Source organism: Alligator sinensis, unplaced genomic scaffold (assembly GCF_000455745.1).
Source record: "Alligator sinensis unplaced genomic scaffold, ASM45574v1 scaffold54_1, whole genome shotgun sequence".
In the NCBI taxonomy this organism is placed as follows: Eukaryota; Metazoa; Chordata; order Crocodylia; family Alligatoridae; genus Alligator; species Alligator sinensis.
The window spans coordinates 2,296,034-2,313,320 of NW_005841962.1; the positions used below are offsets into that span (position 1 = coordinate 2,296,034).

At 40.9% G+C, this 17,287-nt stretch overlaps 1 protein-coding gene across 4 annotated transcripts in view; it reads right to left on the minus strand.

The window, feature by feature from the left end:
• Positions 1–3,142: 3,142 nt before the first annotated feature.
• The window catches only part of SACM1L (SAC1 like phosphatidylinositide phosphatase), a 39,618-nt gene continuing 25,473 nt past the window's right edge, over positions 3,143–17,287 (minus strand). For all 4 annotated transcript variants that reach the window (XM_025200265.1, XM_025200262.1, XM_025200266.1 and 1 more), the window contains 13 exons: positions 15,926–16,027; positions 14,875–14,960; positions 13,575–13,661; positions 13,132–13,200; positions 12,960–13,039; positions 9,989–10,087; positions 8,801–8,939; positions 8,477–8,546; positions 8,319–8,391; positions 7,745–7,838; positions 7,556–7,648; positions 5,893–5,950; positions 3,143–5,192 (listed from right to left, as the gene is read on the minus strand). In XM_025200265.1, the coding sequence (XP_025056050.1) occupies positions 5,056–5,192; positions 5,893–5,950; positions 7,556–7,648; positions 7,745–7,838; positions 8,319–8,391; positions 8,477–8,546; positions 8,801–8,939; positions 9,989–10,087; positions 12,960–13,039; positions 13,132–13,200; positions 13,575–13,661; positions 14,875–14,960; positions 15,926–16,027 (1,187 nt within the window). In that variant the 3' untranslated portion in view covers positions 3,143–5,055. The remainder of the gene's footprint in view (positions 5,193–5,892; positions 5,951–7,555; positions 7,649–7,744; positions 7,839–8,318; positions 8,392–8,476; positions 8,547–8,800; positions 8,940–9,988; positions 10,088–12,959; positions 13,040–13,131; positions 13,201–13,574; positions 13,662–14,874; positions 14,961–15,925; positions 16,028–17,287) is intronic.

Sequence of the window (17,287 nt, forward strand, 5' to 3'; positions counted from 1 at the left end):
AAAAAAATTGGCCATTTTTCGCACTGTAAATCCAGCAACACTGCTGCCATCTATGGCTGACACACCAGATCTTGTACATGACTGCCTGCAAACATTGGAAGCTGTTTATTCTTCAAGGCCAAATCTGAGAGACAAACAATTGATAAAAGAGTTTCAAGCAAAGAAGGGGGAGCACGGGTGGCTGGTAGCAAGGGATGGCCGCATTATCATCCCAGCTGCCTGGGTTCATGTGGTAGTAAAGAGCACTCATCATGGTACCCACTACGGACCCAGGGCCCTGGTAAGATGGATCAGTTACTATGTAACTAGAGTGGGATTAAGAGAGGCTGCCAAGGAGGTATCAGAGACATGTGAGGTCTGCCAGAGAAATAACCCATAAGGAGGGAGAAGAAAAACTTCAGGACATCAGAGAATAGGCAATGGGCCAGGAGAAGAATAGCAGGTGGATTTTACTGAGTTGCCCCGGCAACAAGAGATAAAATATCTCCTTGTCTTTGTGGACACTTTCTCTAATTGGGTTGAGTGCTTCCCATGTCGGACTGCCCAAGCCCGGGAGGTAGTCAAGACACTCCTACGAGAAATCATACCTCGCTTCGGACTTCCAAAAGGAATAGGGTCAGACAATGGCCCACATTTCATTGCACAAATTACTCAGAAGGTTTCTGAGTTCCTGGGAATCAGCTGGCATTTACACACCCCTTGGAGACCTCAGTCCAGTGGAAAGGTGGAACGTATGAATCAGACCTTAAAAAGACACCTTGCAAAGATTTGCCAAGAAGCTCGACTCAAATGGCCAGAGGCCCTACCCTTGGCCCTGTTACGAGTAAGGGTCGCACCACATTCTAAATTGGGATTAAGCCCGTTTGAAATAATGTATGGTAAGCCTTACCCTCTGAGTCTGCCCATGGGTACTGAACAACAGTTACATGTTTTAGGAGAGGGAATGATTAGAGAATATGTATGGTCCTTGGTTTCTGTTTTGTCTTCCATCCATCAGCAGGTACGGGACGTGCTGCAGACACAGGACCAGTATCCTGCCCTGGGAAATCGATTATTACCTGGGAGTTACGTCCTTGTGAAAGATTGGAACGAGGAACCACTTCGAGCCAGATGGAAAGGCCCATATAGGGTACTTCTAACGACCCCGACGGCCGCAAAGCTCGAAGGAATCAAGACTTGGATACATTCCAGTCGCCTAAAGCCGGTGGCTGGACCAGAACAAGAAGGAATCCCTGCAGACTCCGGGACCGGAGACAGAGAACAGTGGAAGGTGGAGCCAATAAGAGACTTGAAATTCCTATTCAAAAGAAAGGAACTTTGAATAATTTGACAATCTTTGATTAAGTTTTATAAGCCTTATTATGAAATTGTTCAAGGTTTTATTGTGGGGCACCCTGATCTGTCCACTCCTACTTATAGGAGGGGAAACCCTTTTACAACAAAAATTTGACCCTCAGGAAAATGTCTGGATTTATCTGGCCTGGGAAATTTTAAATAGAACGGACTTCTGCTTAGCGGGAGGGATCAATGCTCACCTGGTTTTTACCTCATGCTTAATCGCAGTACCAACCCCTTTAAAAATTTTACAAAATTATCCTATGCTGAAGAATGTAGAGAAGAAAAGTACATATCAGAATATATATAAGTGGGGGACTATTGTAAAAGAGAAGAATAGAGACATGTTTTCCGTACGGGTTCAGGCAACAGCTAATGCTTCTGAATGTTTCCTAATAGTTAATTGTACTAATAATTGCTTCAAATTGAACCAAGGTAGAAGAATCCTTTGTAACAAGACCAATCAAATATCCTATGTATACAATGTTCACCTGTCGTCTTATCTATCTTCAGACCTAAGGTGAATCAAATGATTTTACAAACGAAGAAAGCTGAGAATACTAGGTTTGTGTTGAAACAAGTTGAGTGGAGCAATTATAATAAAAATAATTAAAAATGCTCCAGAGGGGGAAAATGTCAGGTTTGACCTAGAAACCACTACACATAGCCCAAGCAAAAGTCTCTGTTATGTAACTAATGCCCAACTGCAATGATAAGGAGAAGACAGTCTTAGATAAAGGAGGCTTGAAAACAAAAACAGAATTAGTGGACTAGGGCAAAGAACTGATTTAAATATTAAGATTCACACCCCTAGGTGGGGAGAAAGTATGCTAATGAAACATACATGTATGGAAATGAGATACATGGCTAAAACACAGGTATAGAGACATGCTCAGTAAAGAACTCCTTGCGTCACTCCCTTATAACCAATTAGCAAACAAGAATGCTTATGAAGGTCCAATACTCCTGTATAAAAGATGCTCATAATTAAGAATCTGTGTGCTTGTTACGTGAAATTATTCCGCTTGCACCTTGTATTGTTAGCAATAAATATTTATACTTTCACCCCTGGTATCTTTATTGGCTTTTGCATACCGGGCACGATCCCAGACTTGAGCTGGGGCTCAACAACAGCAGGTAATGAGAGTTGTCCGGGACACAAAAATTGTGGAAATAAATTTCCTCTCTTTAGTCAAGCTGTCACAGGTCAGATACTAAACTGCTGGTTTTCAATAAGGGGTGGATCCAGCTGCTTCAAAAAACACTCTCATTTTTTATATTTAATGAGTCAGATACTCTAGTTCTCCCCGCACCCCTCAGATGCTCCAGTTCTCTGACCCCACCCATCCCCTGCAGATGGTCAGAAACAGCTACAGAAACACTGAAATACATTTTAAAATGTTGCAGGAGTGAGTGTTTTGATACAGGACGTATGTGTAGTCACTTCCTTGGTCCCGTTTTTTGTTAAAAAGAGGATATAAAGCAAAAACGTAGAGGAAACCAACCATAGTACTAGTCTTCACCCCTCACACTTGTGTAGGCAATACAGAACAAGCTTAAGGGGAGGAAATTATTATAACCAACTCATTTCTAGGCTTGCTTCCAAACAGGAGAGAGAATTGTTATGCTAATTTGAGAATTTTCACATACTAATCATCCATTAAAATTAAGTGCAAAAATAGTAGGACCTTGTATTCCCCCCCCCCCCTTATTAGGCCTTCCTCCAGTGTTTTTGAGTGCTGCTTGCCTATAAGGTACAATTAAAAATATTTACCTCTAAGGGGAAAAAAGACCAAAAAAAAAAATCTAGAAAAGATTGAAATTTTATTGTAATTTATGGAGTACACCATATGTGAATTTAGAAATACAGACTTTGCAAAGTACTGAAGGAGAGACACCCTTCCAACTCTCAAAACATACATCAGGTCTTGCTACATAGGTACATTAACCATTCAAGTTTGGTCTTTGTTGTAAACTCTTAAACAGAGGATGCACAGAAGATTTACTTGAGCCACGTTTCAAAATGCCCCACTAGTGAGACCTTCCAATCATTATTTTAAGCTATGATGCACACTTATCTATTATGCAGTTATGTCTGAGATTAAGTTAGAGAAATTTCCAGTTCAACCATCAACCGATATTTCCATTATAGTATCTAAAAAGCTAGACAGGTATTTTGCTTTTTCATTACTAGTATAGGTAATGTACAGATAACAGGTAATGTTTAAAAACAAAACCCAGAGAGGCCTTCAGAAACATTTGAGGTTAAAATGAACAATTACCATTGCAAAAAAACTGTACATATTTTCAATTATAACACAATGATACACTGCAGCATCAGTTTTGTGTTCTAGTTTCAACAGTGACTAACAGTTGTGCTAACCCTAGTATTCTACATTTTTCTTCTAATATTTAAACTTCATAATTGCAATCTGAATATACAGCTGTACTTACAAGAAATATTAAACAATGCACAGCGTCTTAAGCAAATTTCAGGTCTGGTTTTCCTGAAACCATATAAAATAAAATGGCAAAATATTTTAAAATTGGTCCTTGATTAGGATTATCTATTTTTTTTAAATACAGCTTGGAAGCACTAAATTTAAGAGAGACATTTATTGATAACCAACACAAATTATTTTTGTACCTTAGTCATTTTTTTTTTTAATAAGTGTTACAACATCATGCATGAAAAGCAAGTTGCGTTTGCTCCCAAGTGCAAAAAAATGGAATTTAAGAGAAGTCCATCTCCCCAGAGTTGTTTTCTTCCACAGGTTACCCCAAAATGTATAGAAGCAGTGACTAACAAAAAACAATGTGGAGTGCATCTTCTACATGGTGACTGTTCTTAAAATACCATAGTACTTTGGACCTTTAGCATAAGAGGGTTCCATAAACACAGTAGAAGGAGTTTTACATTCTTAGGTTTCATTTATATCTTGAGACAACTTGTATTTGAATTTGAATCGTGCTTAAGCTGTCAAACTGTAATACAGTATTGTCTGAAGACTGCAATATTTAGGCAGTGCCGACATTTGCTGTTTCAGAAATGTCTAATCACATTCTTATTCTTCCCTCCCTAACAATGATTTAATTGAATATTGCATCAAAAGACAACACACACTTTAAACAAAGCATTAATACACATTTTTTTTTAATGTTTGGAGCAAACAGAGTGATATGTATACAAATAGGACTCTTGCTCACGTTGACTATGATGACAAATGAAATTAAACTGTAAAATCTAGAAAGCAAACTCCACTTCCCTGTTCTTAGAGTGAAGTTATATTAGCTCAGAACATGATTTGAGTCTATCATAACACTCCAACATCTGGGTATGTTGACACATGAGCAGCACCACAGACCTCTCCCATCAAAATCACATAGCTTGGCTGGAACTACCCTGCTCACCTGTCAGCTGAGTAGGCCTGTTAATACATCAACACACACCTAACACCAGCATCATTGTGGCTTCCACATGAAACTTACTTTGTTATGAGGGCAACCTTCACAACTAATGCAATATTCCAAAAGATCATTGTGACAAACTGAAATCAGATCTCAACTGTAAGGTACCACCACCAAAGCGATAATTTAGTTCTCTCCCAGCAAAGAAGAAAGTTAAAAAGACCACTACTTGGTGTGGAAAGCAGGTCAGTAGAGACTCCAAGTGTGGCTTGAGGAGTCCTCCATGCCAAGCCGCTTTCCACACACACAAATTCAGTCCATCTTCTCCTTCTGAACTAGTTTTGGTGCATCTACAAAATCCTTGCCATTGTAAAGAATGATAGCAAAAGTTCCAAAACTTGCACTTCCCCAGAAGAGCACGTAGGCCAGGGTTTCAGTCCATGTGTCACCTGTTAAATCAAACAAACACGAGTAATTTTTTCCTCCACTCAGTAACTGGGATTATATTTAGTCAGACAGCAAAATATGAATCAACGCACTCAGCAGAAAGCTTTGATTACCCAGAATCAAAGTTTCAGATCAGCTTTCCACTTCCTAAAGGAAGGTTCCTTCCCCATACCACTTATTGTTGATTTCCTTACAAGTAGCTGACAGATTTTAAAATAATTTTGTTGGTGTAAAAAGCTAATGTTTTGCTGTTAAGTAAAGGCAAATGTTCACTTACAGTAACTCAGTGCTCATTTATACAGCTCTGCAGAGAATTCCCAAATTTATAGACCAATTTACAATCTACATAGCAAATACTTCACCTGCCAGCAAAATGGTGACAGCCTATAAGCAAAAGGAGGCACAATTGGATCTGTTCAAAGAGCACAATGCTACAGTGTTTGGGATCATTAAGTGGCCACCTAATACAGTCAGATGCCTTCCTTCTGCTGTTTCCTCCATGAAAACACTTGGACCTTCTCTACCCAAGGGAGCAGAACTGATTTTGTACCATTTTAGAAGTATATTTTCAAATCTGAACCTATGACTTGAACAACCACTTGGCGTAAACTGAGAAACAAGCGTATATCTACTGAACAACTTCTTAAACAGTTAATTGCACTGAACTATGTAAACAAAGGACCAAAAAAGAGCATGACTTACCAGCCATCAGCAAACAGATGATGCACATTGAGAAAGCAACCACCATAATAATAGGCAACTGAAGAGAAAAGAAGAAAAGGAAAAAACCCATTAAGTTAGCCAGTTTTCTTCCTTTTGAAGAATCCTTCAAAGTTTTTTAAAATGGCCCTTATAGTTGGTCTGAATTTCAGAGGAAGTCTAAATTATGCTTCAAAGGCCACTGCATTTGTCCCAAGACGAACTGCCTACATTTGTCCTGGAATAGAGGAGTCCCAGCATCAGCATGAATACACATCACCCTTCCAATCTGCATTTAGGGAGTGGCTGAATACACTGTTCCTTTTCTGCCAGATTCAGTTATACAATCCTAGGATAACCAAACATTCAAACACACTTTATAATGTCCCAGAACAAACTGTTAGCACTTCTTACCCCATTAAATTTTTTTAGGTTTTGTCCTGGGATTGATAAGCATGTCTGAACAACTGCGCTTTGTCCTGCGATAAAATGGTTTGTCAGGGAATCCACAGACAAGTGTGCCCAAATGGCATGCTGCAGCAGAGGAGCCTGCTGCCAGGAAGGCAAGGGTAAGTCAGGGCACCTGGGAGTGCGGTGCAACAGAAAGATTTGGAAAATATGTAGTGGGGCAGCAGGAAGTGCTAAGATTCCTCTGAACTCCACTGGTGCAGCCTCTGCTAGCAGACTCAAGAGGCATAGGGTCCCCAACTACTTGAAAGTTGAGCAGCCCCAATTTAAAGTATGCTTAAGCCTTTCAGACCTCATCTCCTTGGGAAGTAGGAGGGACTGAGAACAGACCTAGGTACTCCTGGCCAAATGGCCTCTCTCTCCTCCAGCAGCTTTGCCAGAGCTGATGACCAACACCAGAGCTGTCCAACTGGGGGCCCAAAGGCCAGCAAGGGGCTAAGTTGCAGCCCCCAGGCTCCTGCCTAAGCACCACTCTCCGCTATCGCTCCGGCAGCAACAGCAGCTGGGGGCTGCAAGCTCTTCCTCCCTCCCCCAACTTCCCCTTCCTGCTTCACAGGGCAGGGCAATATGGCAGCAGTGAAGGGGGAAGTGCCTGAGCAGTACAGCAGCAGCAGCAGGGGAGGGGAGGTACCTACACAGACATGCAGTGCCATGGTGGAAGTCTACACAGTGCTCAGCCCTGGGGCCAGTGGCACACCTTGATGCAGCCCTCAACAGTGTGGCTCATGCAGCCTACACCCTCCAGTAACTTAGAAGTTGAACAGCCCTGACCTAAGCTCAATTCTCCTACAAGCAGAAAAAAAAAGTGTTCACTAAAGCAAGTGAAAGAAAGGACATGGGGTACTTTCATGTGTGCTCCAGAGGTGGTGGGAGGGGACAGCACTTTAATTGCACGGCTCCGAGAACTACTCTAAAAAGTGCTGCTGTGTCTCGTGTATCAGCATCCCTGTGCTTAATGGCAGCGGGGCACTTGAACTAAAGCTTATTTGAGCTTTAGCTCAAGCACCCCTGCCATTTTTTGAACGTGGGGATGCTGATACACAAGATGTAGGAGGCTGCTGGAGTGGTGTAATTGCCACACTTGATTAATTGAGTTTGTTCCGACACTCTGGAATCCCAGCGCATTGGAGCAGCCTCTGCACTCGTGTATAGGCACCCATGGTTTCCAAAATGCGAACCAAACACATGAAATACTCACAGCTAAAAATTTCCAGTCCTTGTTGATATGTAGAGGGCTGGAAGGTTCTATTTCATCCACTGAATAATTTCCAAGAAAGAGATCTATAGCATCCTGGAACAGAAACATATACACTAAGGATATAGAACAATAGTTACTAACCACCTTCTGCAGAAAAAGAAAAAAAACAAACAAACAAACCCTACTTACTTGTCTAAATCCATCAGAAAAGTTATTCTTATAGTAACGTATTAATGAGTTCCAGCCATCCATTATTAGGCCCCACTGAGTTCTCTTGCCAGTTCTATAAAGGGGTGGGAAAAAAAAAAATGGTTTGTCAACACATTAAAGATGCATTCCAAGTGGAAAGATATTAAAGATATTGAAGTTTAAGCCTAGGATTCTCCCTAATCCAGGCATTTACTCTTATAGTATAAATACAAACTTGATATGGCTAAGAGGATGATGCTACCATTTGGTGCTGCCTCAACAGATTTCAGCTAATGGCATTAGATTTTTAAATCAGATATAATTAAGCAAAGAGGGTCAAACGATTTGACTAGAAAATTGAATAAGAATGTCCTATTTTATTGCATGGTAGAAAATATTCTATGTTAAATTAATTGCATTTTTTTTTTTTAAATGGAGACAAACAGTTGGCTTTCTACCAGACACTTTTAGAACAGCTTTCCAACTACTGTATGCCTAGAAAACTGAAATATCAGTATGAAAAGTTATTATTAAATGTCTTGTTCTCAAAACCAAAATGTTGCCTCTAACTTGCCTCGTGTAGTCTGTCTTTAAGGCACCAGTTCCAGCATATTGTTTGGCACAAGCATTTGCATTATCAGCCCAAGCTGTGAAGAGAGAAGCATTATTACTACTATTTTTACTTTATGTTACTGTACTTCAAAATAAGCATTTAACTCGGTCCTAACCTACCATTTTTGTAAATTTTTTCAAATTCTGCTTGTTCTTCAATTCTCTGTCCAACGTGCAAAACACCTAATCTCTAGAACAAAAACATCCATAGGATTTCATTAGAGAAAAACAGCTGTTAAGTTTACACATGAAAGAGCTCTCTCCCCCAACTAAGACCTAAACATTTCAAATTTCAAGTTGTTCTTTAAGTACTAACACAACTGTTGCGCATGCACTTTCTACAAAAAAAGCAAGCATATCTGATCCCAGATGGAAGACATAATAGCCCTTCTCCATCCACACCTTGCTCTTAATTAGAAACAGTAGGGAAAAAAAAATCTTTACCTGCAGCTGGGCTTGGAGAGAGCGGCGTGCTAGAAGGCTCTGAATCACATTAGTCCGGTCTAGGCAGTCCATGCAATTACTCCGAAATATACCTTCTTGCTGAGTCACCACTTTACCATCAGAATCAACTAGAAAATAACTAGAGGTGTACACTATGTTAAAATGTGCACATCAAAATGCATACAGTAGATGCCTGGTCCTCCTCACACCATTTTACAACCACACATTTTTTATATGGTGTTTTCAGTAATCCAAAACAATCTTCTTTCCATACTAAGTTCTGCGCTGCTGTGGTTAAACTTAAAACTCAATATCCGTTTCCTTTTCATCTTGCAGAGGCACTGAACGTGCAGCATAGCCGATAAGAGACCGTTCTTGGGAATCTGACTGCAGTCCTCACTGCTGTGACTTTGTTAGATTAAGCAAATGGTTTTATAGTCATAAAGGAAGCAGACAAACATTTCATTGGGCTGTCCCTCATACTGCAGAACCAGTATTTGTATACAGTATTTAGCTCTCAAAATACTTAAGAGTTCATGGTCTGCATTTTAAGTCTCTCAAGATGCAGAACCACAAAGTAAATAATTTTGCCTTCATAAACTAAGGAGAAGTAGTGCAAACTAGAGACTAAATGCTTTAAGCAACTGCTAATCATACAGAACATGAAAATACATATCTAAAATGAACTTTATTTGTGCGAAGGAATGATCAAATGAAGTTAGATATTTGCTGCTGTCTAGTTTTTTGTAAAGGCTAAACAAAACAGAAGTTTACTGTTTAGTTGATCACATATGACAATAAATAAATGGTGGGTCTGAAAATTCTATACCGAAAAAAGAAATACCCCTTAAGTTGCATATAATTTAGAGGCCAAGGCACAGGTCTAGCAGTCAATCCCTTCACCAAAAAACTACAAACTAAATTTTCCCCACACTGCTCAGCTGGCTACAATTACTCGGAGCTACCTCAAAACTACGAAGGAAGCATTTTCAACCACATAAGCCTCCAGTTTGCTTCCCAGCACAAGAGACTACACAGATTTGAAGGCATCAGTCTTTAAGAATATTTACTTAAACACATTTGAGATGTAGGCCAGTATGCCTCCCATACAAAAAACAAAACAAAAACAGTCAGCTTTGTTAACGCAGCAGAATTATTCTAAAGAATTGCTGGATGTGACAGGCTTACCTGAACTCGTCTTGTTGTTCTGTTAGTTGATCCAACAAAATCTGGAGCCGATCCCACCTCATTCGACTGCATTCTTTATGGAAGTCAAATGCTACATATCTATTCAAAAGGAAGCCACAGAAAATAAAAATCTCATTTGGTACAATACAGCTTTAAATTCTGGCTAATGTCTGATGTTAGTAAATTCTTAAGGAGACCTTCTTTTTCTATATATCCATATTCAGTAATTAAAAATAAGACAGAGTTCTGTAAAGTATTAGTGGGTGCATTTTATGGCCTTCTATACTTTTCTGAAACATCACTATGTATGTCTTGAGGATACAAGCTTCTGCACTTTTAGATTACCAGTCTGGAAGTACAGCAAGGAAGCTATATGTTCACCAAATTTAAAGTTACTTTGCTACCAATTTTCCCAGAAGTGTGCTGGAAAGCAATCCAATTGCTCATCTGAAGTTTTGAAGAATCTTTCCCTCTGCCAACTTAATTCAGTGCACCTCTGACAAAAACAATGCAGTGTTGAGGTGCAACATTTCTCACCTCTTCCCTCCAGATCTCAAGTGCATTACCATGGCAATGCACCCACACACTTTGCTAGACCAGGCTCTAGAGACCTAGAACAGGAACTGAGCCTCGGACATTCGGCATAGCAAAAGACGCATCTGATCAGTGCAACTACTTGATACTGTCATAACCCAAAGGTATGATTTTGTGTGCGCTTCAGCACTAGAATTATCCCCGCCAAATTACAGCTTCGTTGCACGGTAGAGTTTTCTGGTGCAGAGGAGAACCCCGGTGCAAGGAGGAGTTTCCCGCCCATTTGCAGCTTCCTTTGCAGAGTGCATTGCTCAAGTTGCAAGAGAAATGCACGGTGCAAAGGAGTTCCCACCACCCGCATGCAAATTTGTTCCCCGCTATTGGCTAGTTCTAAATTATTCCCACGTGGCGGCTAATGATTGGCCTGTTAGCCGTATAAGAGGCTTGAGCGGTTTCCGCCCAAGCCGAAGAGGACTCCACATTCATCTCGTGGGGACTCTGGGTACACGGCAGGGAAATAAAGACCCCTGTGTGAGATTCAGAGGAGTTTGGCGACCTGATCCATCGCCCACCTCTTCCTGTCTTCGAGCGATAATTTTATAAGACGTATCTACGAAGTTTCTATTTCGGCGGCGCGCTTGTCCAGGGCATCCGGAGCTCTGTTTCCGTGGAGCCTAGCAAACTCCATGTGACCGTTCGTGTTGTTTTGTCTGTAACCGCAACTCAAGCAAGTTTTCCTGCCTGCACCGCAACCATCTCCGGTGTAAGTAAACAATCTTTAAATCTACCGCTACGAGTCTGTGCCTAATTCTAGCTTGACGCGCCCTCTCTCCGACCCTGCGTGCCCAGGCTGCTGGCCACAGCCCGTGTGCAGCATGAAAAAGGGCCCGGCTCGCACCCAGCCCGCACAGATACAAACTATTTTAAATTGTTATGTCAATAAATTATCGCTTGTAGGTAGAAAGGAGTGATTTAGAGTCACTGCATGTAGAGTATTCTTCGTACAACAATGTGAACATGCCTGATAAATTTTCAGCTAAGATATGGTCCCCATCCAAAAGTGCTTTACAATCCAAATGAGAATACTTGCCAGACTTACAAGACAATGTGCAAGAGGAATGACTGTTTGTGTAGGTTGGGAAGATGAATTGTGAACGATTTAAGATGGCAGATAAAATGCCACATACAGCGATTCAAGTGCCCAGACTTAAAAAAAAAAAAAAAAAAAAAAAAAAAATGCTTGGACATTTGAATTTGCAATGTTTTCATCTTAAAAAAATAGAAGCTATGGGATTTTACACTTGGATTACTACAAAATTGGATTGGATTTCTATTTGCAGCAGAAAAGTGCACAAGAAAAATCCCAGTCTACTTAGTTTTGAAATAAACCAATACTAGCCGCAAAAAACAGAATAAAAATCTGCCCCTGAAGTGTGGTCTTAAAAAAAAATGTCTACCCCCTTTTACTTCAACATGATGATACATCAGGAGTGGGCAAAATACAGCCCACGAGCCATATCCGTGGCTTGCCAACTCATCCTATCCAGCCTGCTGGCCACTGCAGAGTTCACCAAAACTCCTTAAATGGTCCTCTAATCCAAATCAATTACCCACCCCTGCGAGATATGAACATCTACAGCACACAATGCATTCTCTTTAGGACACAGAGGAAGCTAGAAGGCATGGCAGAATGGGAGTGATCTCCTGCAACTCCATTACAGCCTTCTGAATTAACTAAATGAAGAAAGAACTAATAATTCTCTTTAAAAGGCAGATAAATACTACACAAATAAGGCTAGCCACATTGCTAGCTTAGTTTTATCCCCCAAAATACACATGAACAGCTTCTACAGAACTTAAAACAAGAATTCCACATTTATGCTCATGGACATCTTTGCCAACACTGGTATGCCAAAATCCCTTAGGCAAGATTGGTGTTGTGGGGAGATGCTATAGATTCATGGCAGTTGTTATAACAACACGCCCTCTACACTCAAAGTTAGGGTTAAAAAGAAAGCAAGGGAAGATTACCAAGATCATTTTCAGTTGGACATGAGCATATCTTTGTTATGTATATACTTCCAAAACTAATTTTGAGCATGGGCATTTATTGCCAAGTCTCATCTCTTAATATCCACTCTCCTTTAGCCCATTTACTCTACCCAGGCTATGTTTAACTACTTTTGGTGTCTGTCATTTGGGGTGTCCTCCATTTACTAGATCATACTTTTTGACAGCTTACAATGCTTCTAATCTTTACTGGAAACATATTTCTTCCCTGTTGTTTAATGACTCTGGTCTCCTCTACAGGGACACAAGAATTCTGAAGAACTTTTATGATCCATATGATACCGTTACTATAACTCTTGTCCTTCCTGATCTTATTAGAGCTTTTAAGATGCATGTATATCCATATATAATTTCTGTTTACATGTACCTGACCATTCCATTTCCCATGCTGTTTACCATTTTTGAAAATGTTTGTTCAAGAGGTTTCTCTGAGCCCTTCTGGTTAACCTGTGAAAAGTTAAAATGGCAATAGTAATTCACATTTGTTCAAGGAGAAAAAACAACAATTTACTTAAATGGTGTAATTAAAAAAGGCATACCAAGTTAACGATCATTTGTTTTCCATAGCTTATTATCTGAGAGTCAAAATGCCTTTGGAAGCCATCCATCTGGAAGAGAAAAGTGACACTAAAATCTTAATGGAAGCACAAGTGTATCAGTCATAGTAAAATATAGACCTTTTTCTTGAACAGGCTAAATGTGGTAGAGAGCGCTGAACTATGTATCCAACTGTACGCAAAAAAGTGAGAAGCTGGATGAAATTACTATGCTAGTACTCTTGAGCACATTCAAGCTCTGAACTGGAGTCTGAGAGTAATACATTGACTTACTGCAATACCAATTGCTATCACAATTTAGATACCAATTTCAACTAAAATAGCATAATGCACATATGCAGAAATGAGTGATTTAACATTTGTCACCATTTTCTACATAGCCCCTGGGATACATTAAAGCTTCATACAGTTGAAGAGTCACATACATGATTTACTGTTTTATTGATCTGTGGCTTTGGTTTATACTTGAGGTTTGGTCTCTGTGACCAGAAGAAAGGAATTGATCCACGGGTCTGCAAGACAAGAAGGAAAGAGAATTTTAATTAAGATGCAACTTCAAATCCTACTTGTTACCTTCTCCTGATATTTCCTTGTTACAGGTATAACAAGCTAAATAAATATACATGTCAGGAGGCAAGTAAGATTTCCCTTGTGAATTTAACTAGTCACACAATCCAGTCTGATAAGCAGGGATCCTGGTTTTCCCTGATAAAAAACAAAAATCACAAGTTCTCTGATAAAAAACCCAAAATCTGTGATAAAAATTAAAGGCCTGCCACGGGCCCCTCCAGCCCTGCTTGTGCCCCTTATACTCCTCACAACAGCCCCCTAGTCCCACACATGCAGGCACAGACAGAACACCTCCCCCCCCCCCAGCAAGTAGGTGTGTGGGGTGGATAAGCAGGAAGGAAGGGGTTGGGGAGCAAATCGAGAATGGGGGCGCGGGGGGTGCACCTCTGTGCCAGCTCCCAGGAGGGGGACAGGGGGATGTAAAGGCAGCGGTGCCCCTCTGCACCACACAAGCTGCCTGGCCTGGGGAGAGGCAGGGCTTGCACGCGGTGGTTGCCACTGCACCACTGCCCATGCCTCCCCGGCCCTGCTCTGGGCAAGCAGCACAGGGTGCAGTGGCCCCCCCCCCGCCACTGCTGGTGGTGGCTGCCCCCCAACCACACACGGCAGCCGCCAGCACCACTGTACCACTGCCGCGCTCTGCACTGCTTGCGCAGAGCAGGGCTGAGGGTCGAGGGCCGCACATGCCCGCCTGGCTGGTGGGAGGGGTTCACATGTGGCAGCCACCATCGCACCACGTACCATGGCTTTCCCGCCGCCAGTCGTGAGCAAGCAGCACGAGGTGTGGTGGTGCAGTGGTGGTGACAGTGGTCGTGTGTGAGCCGCCCCTCCACCCAGCAGCTGGGTGGGTGTGTGCGGTCCACAGAGGGGCACCGCTGTCCTCGCCCCACCCCGCTCCTGGGAGTGGCCAGAGTGAGCTGAGGTGGGGAGCCGGTGGCGCCCCTCTGCCGCCATGCCGTGGGGTGCGCTCTGCAAGCTAGAACTCAGCCAGCCTGCAGAGCTCTTTACAAAAAAAGGGGGAAATCTGCAGGTTTCCCTGCTAAAAGGGAAAATCCGTATTTTCTCCGATTAAACTGGGAAATCCGTGGTTTTCTCCATTTTTCCCCACGGGAAATGGAAAACCCGGATCCCTCCTGATAAGACACTGAATTTTACCTGGACAAATGAAGCTTTGCTCCCTTTGTAGTGTACAATTTGCTCTGTTTCAACAAAGTTAGCTGCATGTCCTTCTGAATCAATACCTGTATTAAGGGGGAAAAAAAAAACACCACAAGATTCTAGCTCGCAACCAGTCACAACATTACTTTAAGTCAAAATTGAGGTCTTTCCAGAATGTAACAGTTCCACAGAATGGCCAGAAAAAGATGGAAAGTTATTTCTATAGAAGACAGATTGGCTATCACCACCCCCCCCCACCCCCCCGGCATACTTTGTCAGCCCACGGAGCAAAGCAGGGTCTGCGTACATCTTAAGAGCACAACTTTTAAAATGTTAATACCCGAAGATACCAGAGCCTAAGCAATGAAGTCTTTCCAAATGAACAAGAAACAGTATATGTATGCATGCTTCCTCACAAATACACCTCAAACCATAAACATACAAGGTATTTAAGGAGGAAGTAGTTCAGTTCAGTTGCCCACTGAGCCTCAAACAGTTGGGGAAGGCATACAGTAAAACAATGTTAAGACCTCAAGGACATTAGCACACCTATACCCCCCGCTCCCCAAGAGCTGGTTAACTATTGCTTTGTAATTATACAGCTTAACTTCATTTCACTATACATGAGCAAATCTGTTTTTGTAAATTTTACCACTTTGGTTTATAGTTGGTACAAACTTTTAAAAATTAAGTTATTAACATCAGGTGAAACATTAAAAATGATTGCCTTTCAAATGCATTAATTTACTATGCTATTTACCTCAAAAGAAACTTAATAATACCTCTGGGAGCAACAAATGGAGATATGCAATTTGTTAAGTAAACATATCTACATGTAATGATCTACATTAAAGTCCCAGAAATTTCTGGACATAAATTAAGAGTGAAATGGAAAATTATGTTATGGCCAAATTTTCATCAGTCTAACAGAAACTAACCAACTAGTAGCGTAAGTTGTTAAAAAAAACAAAACAAAAAACAATTTATTCTACTTGAAGTTAGAGTGACTTGTCAAATGGTCATTGCATTATATCAGATATTATCCTACCTCGCACATAGTAGCGTACCCCAGCTCTGAAACAGCTTCTTCTGGAAATAAGTAGCCAGTCAAAACACTTTCCATTAATGGAACAAGAGTGCATAGTTATAACTGATGAGAGACATGTTAAGGAACAAACTTTTGCAATTGTTTACCATAGCATTTTTAATAAAAAAGGAAGCAAGCAAATAAGTATAACATCACTTGACAATGCATAGGTACACACAATATTATTCCCCCCCCCCCCCCGATAAAAATATTTACCAACTTTTCATATTAAACTCTGCTGGTCAACTCCAGAATTGGTATGTGCATAATAAATGTTAAAGGCAGCGAATTAAAACAAAAAACAAAAAACCTAGCAATTTAAAGTCTTCTTTCCCTGATGCAAAGGATAGGATTAGTCTCAAACATATCTTAAGAAACCAGGACATGAAGGAATGAGTCACTGAGCCCAGATACTGCTACTGCAGTCAATCATATAGTATAGTCCCTTCCACAAATGTATCAAGTTTCATCTTAAAGCCAGCTAAATACCTTGCTTCTGCTACTTCTCTTTAAAAAACAGAAGACCAGTTTTCCAGGAAAATATCTTTATGTCTTCAATAAGAGCTGCTTACGTACATAAAAAGTTCTGTTATCAAGCTCTATCCATCTCTTTGTATCCAAGCACAATTTCAGAATTGTGACTGAAGGAAAAAAAAGTCCCCAATAAAGAAAAACTGAAACAATAAGGAACTACCGAGAAACAGAACATACTTTCTGGTGCCTTAGTCATTGTTTAGCCAAAGTCAACAAAATGCCATCCAGTTGCGGCTCTATTGGACTTTTCAACAGACTGTTGGATTATTAGAAATCCAAGCTTCCTGAGGGCAACATTGTTTATAACCAACCTAACATATCAGGTCGTGTTGGAGTGATGGGAAAGATGCATGTTCTGCATGCATCATTTTTATAAAGGGACAGTTTTAATATTACAGCACTGCTGGAGAAGGATTCTTGTAATTTTCAATACTGTGTACTTCTGCTGGGATGAGCAGAAGGGCAAAATCTGCTTACTCCTATGAGCCAGGACTGCTTTAAGTTAACAGCCTTGAACAGGCTTGTTAAGTATCTCGCCAAGTCTACATCTTTACAGGAAAGATTTATTCTTTTAAATAAGATGTCATTCAACAGATCCTCATCTGTCTGTCACAACCCAAGGGTGTGATTTTTGTTTGTGTGCGCTTCGGCACTGCTAAATTATTTACCGCCACTCATAGCTTTCTTTGCAGGGTGCATTTCTAGGTTGCAAAAGAGAAATGCACGGTGCAAGGAGTTCCCGCCATTCGTATACAAATTTGTGTCCCACTACCGGCCAGTTCTAAATTA